General features: G+C 47.4%; 1 protein-coding gene across 2 annotated transcripts; it reads left to right on the forward strand.

Annotated features, from left to right (window-relative positions):
* Positions 1–34: 34 nt before the first annotated feature.
* On the forward strand, positions 35–7,860 carry LOC8036483 (protein KTI12 homolog). 2 transcript variants are annotated; one of them, XM_029978770.2, is made up of 9 exons: positions 35–179; positions 532–583; positions 646–698; positions 807–862; positions 927–1,006; positions 2,032–2,191; positions 5,275–5,337; positions 5,399–5,467; positions 7,651–7,860. In XM_029978770.2, exons 1-9 carry the CDS (start codon positions 35–37, stop codon positions 7,792–7,794), a joined length of 822 nt encoding a protein of 273 aa, XP_029834630.1. In that variant the 3' UTR covers positions 7,795–7,860. The 2 variants fall into 2 exon arrangements, with proteins under 2 accessions (XP_029834630.1, XP_042147194.1); XM_042291260.1 differs by having other exon boundaries at positions 646–862.
* Positions 7,861–8,123: the final 263 nt, after the last annotated feature.

The raw sequence follows: 8,123 nt of genomic DNA on the forward strand, positions 1-8,123 counted from the left end.
CCTGCGAGCACCTGGAGAACCATTCGGAGGAAAGATGCCGCTGGTCTTGATGTGCGGGTTCCCGTGCAGCGGGAAGTCGCTTCGCACGCAGCAACTGAGGGACTTCTTCCAAGTCAAGGAAAGCGTCCAAGTGGTGGCCAGCGACGAGGAACGATCGCTACGGAACAGCGTCTTTGCAGGTCAGCTCGCTGCCATTCCGTCCGAGTCGTTGAGGGCGACGCAGTCTTATCTGTTGCTTCGCGTCTCGCACACTATTGCAGTGCAAACCTGTCTCCGGTGTCCTTCGTTTCACACTCTTCCAACCTTCCACTAGTCGGCGAGACAAATTAAATGGCTGGGATAAAAGAGCGGTGTTGTTTTCAATATTGTGGTTGTTGGCAAGTTTCACGCTGCACTCTACACTTGCCAGACCCATTCTCTTCACCGCTCGTTTTGGTCGCAAGCGTCGAGGAATATTTTGCAATCTCGTTTAAATTTGCGCGCGTAATGCTGCAAAGATGAACTGACGCTTGCCCTCATTTTTTCACTCAGATTCACGGAGAGAAACGCAGTTACGAGGCGAGCTTAAATCCGAGGTAATCCGGTGAGTGATTCGGAGAGAAAATAAACGAAATAAAACATCTCGACGATTCCTTTTCTTCGCAGCCTGTTGTCAAAGGAGCAGCTGGTTATTCTTGATTCTGCGAATTACATCAAAGGTAACGATGTCACCACTGTGCAGAAAATCAAATTTTTTTCGTCTTCAAGTGCTGCATTGATTCTACTATTGGGCACAAATTTCTATTCCTCGCGGCATTATCTTCCAGGTTTCAGGTACGAGCTCTACTGCCTGTCCAAGTCCGTCAAGACCACGCACTGTGTGGTGAGGTCCTGGTGGCTCTGAATGCACTCGTCTCCCAGAGGCTAAGCTCCGCCCATTCTTTCAGATCCACACTGACACAGCGGTGGACACGTGTTGGCAGTGGAACAGCCAGCGGCCCCAGGAAGAGCAGTACAGCAAAGAGATGTAAGATGGACGTCCCGGCAGTAGGGCGCGTATGTCTCCTGTGTCTGCTTTGGTCGCTAGATGCCACATTGGTGGCACTGGAACAGGCCCGAGGCAGCTGTGGGGATCAATCATACTGCGAGACTTGCCTCAATTTATTTTACGCAACTTTGAAGCATGATTTATTTTCGACTGAAAACAGTCTGCCCACTGACAGGTTTGCTACCCTCGCTGGTGTCATTCTCTAGAATTAATACATGCAAAGGCACTCCTTAACATCACTAAAGAGCTTCAATCATATTGGAGATTTCCTTAACACCGGCCTTCTGCCAATGCTGCCACGCAACATCAGTCTGGAATGTTGGCATGGACATTTTGTGACAGCTTACACCCAGTGAATTCAATAGAGCTGAAGTGGTGAAGCGGGTGAGTTGGCACATGACTTATAGAATATTAAGTGCTATACTCGGTGACAACTTTTCTTGGCAATGCAGTGGAAGTTGAGGAAGGCCCGCACATAGCTTTATCCGGCGCTCAAAATGGGATAGGGAAGCGCACCTTACCCTCCACTGCATTGCCGAGAAAAGTTGCTGCCAAGTATAACAAAGAGAAGGACCAAAAAGAATGCGAGCAGGACGAGCAACAGGTGTGTTTTGGAAGGGGTGGATTCCTTGTTGCAGTGTGCGCCAAAAAAGTCATCGGTCCCTAGTTGAAGCATGCTAAATAATGTAGTAGCATGTTTGAAACGTAACAATGGTCTGCAAGTTTGGTTCCCAGAAGCTTTGATGGCCGGGACGCCGCAATTGCGCCGACACTCACTCGTGCATTTCACTGGTGCTTCTAGGACCGGGATCGCGACAACTCCGGCTTTTGCGAGGCCGTCTGTCGGTACTCAAAAATAAGTTTGGACGCGCGGGGGGGCACACGCTGGTGGGAGGCATGTTTCGGGTGCTGTAGTGGGAAGGAGGCGGCCAAGAAAGGGTCGGAGGGTTTCTTGTCGGGACGGGTGCGATGGCCTCGTCCGTGACCGGAGGGCGTCCCCGCAGATTCGACGGACTGGTGCAGAGGTTCGAGGCCCCGGACTCCCGCAACCGGTGGGACAGCCCGCTCTTCACGCTGCACTGGGACGAGGAGCTGCCCCTGGAGGCTGTGTGGGAGGCCCTGCGGGGCAGGAAGGCCCCTCCCCCCAACCTGGCCACCCAGTGTGTGCGTGTCCCCCCTCCCACCGGGAAGGGCCGCTCGTCCTAAAACGGCCTTCCATTCCAGAGATGGCCCACCTAAAATTGAAAGCGAGTCTGGCGAAAATATGGGGTAGACTAGCTTTCCGCCTGACATAAAAAAAGCTCGCAAAAATGCCAGTTTAGCCTTTTGTGATCCTCGAAACTTGCGATTGCGGGGAGGGGGATGAACCAAAGACGACTGTTCTTTTCCGTCGGCAACATTCGCTCATCTCCCACTGTGATTATGTAACGCTGTTTTTGCCAAGGTCACCATTGGCTGGGGCCCCGCAATTACTCCGAGTCGGCTATCTTTTGGGGTTTTTTGAAAAAGTTACAAATCATACCGAAAATAGGGTGACACGCCTATGTCGCCAAGTCAACTTCGCCCGAAAGAACAAAAAAAAAGATAAATACTTTGGATCGAGCCAGTTTACGTTCATTTAAAAGGTGTCAAAGCGCAGAAAAGACGAAGAAGGAACACATATAATGTGGACAGGTAATAAAACAATATGGATGGGTGTTTAAAAAATGGGGCCAGTCCATGTACGTGTTCCTTCCTCGTATTTGTGTTTTTTGCCCCTTTAGAGCTTTAAACGAAAAAATATTGGCACAAAATTTACGTCGCAAAACTCATTTTGAGTTGGGACCGATTCAGAAGCGTGGAGCTCTTTCGAGACCTCGAAATAGAAGCGGCATTCGGACCTGCTCCAATGCATCTGGCCGCAAAAATATTAAGCTAAATTTTTTGAACATATTTTTTAAACGTACAAGAGTATGTCACAAAATGCATTCAACCCTGAAACTGCATTCACACGTGCGTGGATGCAGCGCACACATCATTCTCCTCTTCACTTCTTTGCATACCTCTTGTATGTTTTTTTCAGCCAATGGAAGAGCCTCCCATTGGCGGAGTTACTCCTACCGCCGCAGTGTTGCCAACCTCCACAACCGTTTCTTCCGCAAATTTTATCTGAAAATTTCCTAGATTTTCAGAAAATGTGTTAATTTGCGTCATTATTGAGATTATTGTTATGGAGTAGCTTATTCCTGTAGTTGGGTGGCCATTTATAGGTTAAACTTGCTTCGTTAAAACCTTTTTACATAATAAAACTTTGTTCCTTTGGCCTTGTGTGGTCCCCCAAAATCGCTGTTCTTACCTCTGAAGATTCTCTGGCCCCGACAATATGCAAAGAAGCCTTTTTCCCCGCTGCACTCGGCCGGCACGAGGATGAAAAAGGGAAGGAATGTGTCTCTAAAACCCTCTGAAACCCATTAAAGATCAATCCCTAGATTTGAACAAATTTCCCTTTGCCCCTAGACAATGACAGAATCCCTTGATCAAGAGAAAAATCCCCAAGGTTGGCAGCACTGCGTCGCCGTGACAGTGACCTCCAAATAGAAGCGATCTTTGAGCGATTACTTCCAAACGTTCTCACTCGCTCCAGACTTAAAATGCATTGCAACACAACAATAGTACGGATTTTTTTTTTTTTTAAGTGCTTTTTGTAACGTACGTGTGTCCTCTCCGTGCGGTCAAAAAAAGTTGTTTATCGAAAGTCTTGCCCAGTTGGAGAGATCGAAGGGCTTTCTGCTGGCAGGATACGTAGCGTGAAGTCTGGAAGCGCGTGCGAGCTGTCCAGTCCTTCCGCCGCTTCCCCAGGCTTGTCGCGCAACAAGCTGTCTGGTCGGCCGATGTAGCCTCCAATACTCCCTGGCCTCACTGGTCCCAGCAGAAAAACCACCGGGTGAAGCAGAATACTTAATACCGAAAGAATAAAACACGGAGGACAAGCACAGGACAACCACATTCTTTCAGAGTCCTGCGATTGTCCTCCGTGTTTTATTCTATTGATTTTATGTATTCATGTTCAACTTGCTTGCAACCAGTGAAACACAAGCCAACTTTAAATTGGAGGGTGCAGTAGTCTTTGAATTAACTCTTTCCACTTACGAATTTTGGTCTGTGCATCTTGGAACCATACTCGGTCATTTTCCCACGCTAAAACTTGATCGGTGTTTCCTCGGGGAGAATGGCATCATCACGGAAACTAGATTTCCCCGACAAAGAAGGAGGATGCAAGCTAGCTGGTGGAGGTTATGTGCAGTGAATCTGCCTTTGTAAAATCCCGGTCTCGGCTGAATTCACCGTGTAGGATTTTTCTCGCGAACTAAGGTCCTTAGCATAATTGTGGAAATATCCCAAAATGGTGCTCGGTTGCGCCGCTTGAGATTTGCGGGTCTATACCCAGGGTTCGTTGAAAACGTCTTTGTTCAGTGACAACTAAGTCGTAACAGTTTGGATCCAATCAAATCCGTTTATATTGCGCCTTTTTATTTATATTGATGCTCTTCGCCACGGAACCGTTGGGGCCTTTAATTATACACTTTCTCCAACCTCAGGGTGAGCCAGGTTTAAATAATGCACCTTGAATGTTGAGAGACTCGGTGCATTTCGTAGACAAGGGTCTTTCGCGCAGCCAGTGCACAGCGGGAGGCATGGAGCACATGCTGCAGATGCTGTAAAGACGTCCTCATTCTCTCGGCGACCACCGTAACATCCAGAGATAGCCTACCTAGAAGGGAGAGCAAATTAAGCGAAAATGAGCAGTGGGCTAGCTTTGTGTGCAATATGGATTAATTTTTAAAATGCTATTTTTGTATTTTGTGACTCGCCCGCTGTAGCTAACTAGCCTGATTTCGGCCGAGGTCACCGTTGGCCAGGACATCGTCGTTAGTAAAAAGCTATCTTTCGGCGTTACTGAAAAAATAAAAAACATGGCAAATCGCGTTGTTACGGACGTTATGGTACATCTAAAAACACGTAAACAATAGGGGAACGGGAGTAATGGCAATAAATTGCTTCCTAACGATACTCAACCTTTTGAAAGCCAGTTACCCTCATTAATTACGCCGTAGATATTCTTTGCTCTTGACTACGGTACATACCAGTCGTGGAAAATCATTTTCCCCGCTCGAGCTTGATGGGCTTCGGGTAGCGCTCGTACCGCGTGCACGGTGGCGAAATCGTAGCCGCGCAGGTAAACGTGCCTCGGGCGCTTCCCTCCACAGCAACCCCTGGCGTCGCCCAACTTCCTGTACGACCTGGACCGGCTCACCTCGGAGACCATCAAGGTGGGATGATGCCTGGCCCGCCTTTGCCGCTGCCTCACGCCCGGGCACCTCTTCCCCGCAGGCCATTCTCAAGGAGCAGTACACGTGTGCGGAGGGAGACGAACTCGCAGTTCCCGGATGCTCCGAGAAAATATCCTTTCCGAGTCTAAACACCCGCTGAAATCGCTCGACACGGGAGAGTGTGTGACGCGACACCGTGGTCGCGAACGAGCGGTCCCCATTATCTTCTTCTCCTGTAGTCTCTCGGAATCGAAGGGATCTCGCATTCTACTACTAGTACGGTGGAAAGTGCTAATTCGAGGCACTGTTACATACCGGGAAATACTGGGGGAGCGCCCAGCCCACTTTCACTGAAAATCGGGCTAATTTAGACATGGGCGCATGGGCTGTTGTCCGGTCAAAGCAGCCGCTTAATTTTTAATTTGCTAAATTTTGAAGTTTCGGGAAATGTTAATAGTGGGTGCCTCTGCAGTATCTTACTGTAAGCGGTAAAATCTAATGCCCGCCAGTTCCCCTTAGAAAAGAGCGAAAACGTGGCAACGTCGTATTTGCGCCAATGGTGTTGCGCAGTGTACGTGCAAAGGCAGTGTTAAAAATAAGCGAAGGGCTTTCGAAAGTTTCCTAAGCGAGCATTTTGTTTGTGGCCTCGATGCGGGAAAAGGCCCGATGCGCCCAGGGTTACAATAAAATTGCTTGGATACAATATTCAGATGGGTTGGGGCATTTTAGTTGCTAAATTGTTTTAGTCTCGCGTTTAGGGAGTAGGGTGCGCTATTAATATTTTGTTATAGAGTCGCGCTGTTGAACATTCATCGGAAACAATTTTGACCGTCCAGACAAAGACAGTGGGGTCCCCTCGAGAGATTCCAGAGCTCCAATACATATTCCTCGGTCATTCCCAGCCCAACGTAAAGCATTCTTCCAGTCTGAGCACCAATTTAGAAGGTCCGACACTTTATCTATGCGAAACAACATGCGAGAGCTATACACTTTTTCACCAACTTCATTCTGCCAACGGCAAGGGAGATTTTACGTGTTTGTGTTTGGTTTTTTTGTTGCCTGCGGTGCTTCTTTTTCATTGTGCAAAGATATTTTATTGTCACACTTGCTTAGCACAGTGCGAGGGATGCGAAGCCTGCATGCTTTCTCGCTATTTGCATGGAGGGATGGGCCAAAGAAGAGTGTGAGGGGGCAGCCATCTTGTGCCAGTCCCTAGAAAACTCTATCTTAAGAGAACAATTATGAAGCTGTTAGCTTGCACAACCTTTGTGGTTCCTGTCCTGGAATATGAGATTGCCATTTTGGAGTTGTATACAAAAATCAAACATCAGTGGTCTGAAAATGATGAAGCAAGGAGCCGAGATTTACATCTGACGAATGTAACAGAGTAGGTATTTTCAGCGACTCGTTTGCTAAATACATTAATGGCAAGAACATTAATTTTTTTCCATAAAAAGGCTGATTTTAAAAATGAACATGTAGGTTATGAGCGACTGAAGTTGTTGAAATGTCTTTATTCAAAAGAAAACAGCAAAACCACCTTATCTGCGGATCTTGATAAATATCTCCCCGAGAGAGGAGAGGGGAGTGCCAACATCTGAAGAGTGCTCTCGTGCAGTTTAATTTCTTCCCGCTGCACAGCTAACTTGTTAATCAGTGACTTTTTCTGCCTATTGCAAAGTAAAAAGTATATTCCGGGACAGTTCTAATGCATTTTTCTTTTTTCAGTCTCGTATAAATTTAATTTAAGCCAATAAATCATTCAATAGAGTAAGACCAAACGAAAGGCTCATCCTTAGCTTTTCCCGACTGACATTTAACGAGGAATGCACCAGTGGAATTTTTTTTTTTTTTTACTTAACTGAAATTAATAAAAATGTTGAAACTGTCAAGGATGCCTAAACATTGTTAGACTTGGCAGAACAGTGTTATTATAGGGATAAACTATACTTTTGTTACAAAATTGTTTCACAGGGGGACTTATCAGACATTTGTTTCATTATAAAGTTAGAGAATTATTGATAGATATACAAACCATGGAGAGGAGAAGCATGTATGCAGTGTCTCTTATTAATAGTTTCTTTTTAATGTTGCTTTTTAAAGAAACGCTTCAAATCCCCAGAAAGACACTTTTCTTAATATAATAAGGCACGTCGTAAGATAAACCCCCCCCCCCCCCCCCCCCTTCCTCATAAAAAAAAAAGAATGAGCTCTAAAATATCATTTTGGGGGGAAAGTTCATTTTATGAAATTATGTTTTCCGGGAGTTCCCTTTGAAATGTGTGGCAGGGTTTTCCTCAGCCCGCAGTGCAGGTGGTGCTGCACCACAGGTTTGGGGCGGGGGAGCTGACGCGGCTGCGACGCCAGTTCCTGGTGTACACCAAGAGCCATCCCGTGGACGACGTGGCCAAGATCCCAAACCTGTTTGTGCACTACCTCAACACCACCGCCTCCTGACCGGACGGACGCCACAGAGGCCTGGCAGCGACGGGTTAATAAAGGCCCATTTTCGGGCGGAAGGAGCGTTTTCGAGCCACTGCACGTTTTGGGGCCAATCCTCAAAAAGAAGGCTCTCTCTCTCTGGAACCACACCGGCTACGTCAGGCCTCCCTTTCGTAGCTCCTGCTCCCGACACTGGGCAGGAGCTAAGAGAGGAAACGGTTTGGCAGACATCTTGGGACGGACGATGGGCACACTCCGGAGCTTTCTCACGCTGATCGGTTCCAGCAGTTTCTGACTGGAACCGAAGCCTTCCTTCGCTACGCACAAATATATTACAGGCCGTC

The sequence above is a fragment of the Ixodes scapularis genome, unplaced genomic scaffold (assembly GCF_016920785.2).
Source record: "Ixodes scapularis isolate PalLabHiFi unplaced genomic scaffold, ASM1692078v2 PGA_scaffold0__279_contigs__length_252992795, whole genome shotgun sequence".
In the NCBI taxonomy this organism is placed as follows: Eukaryota; Metazoa; Arthropoda; class Arachnida; order Ixodida; family Ixodidae; genus Ixodes; species Ixodes scapularis.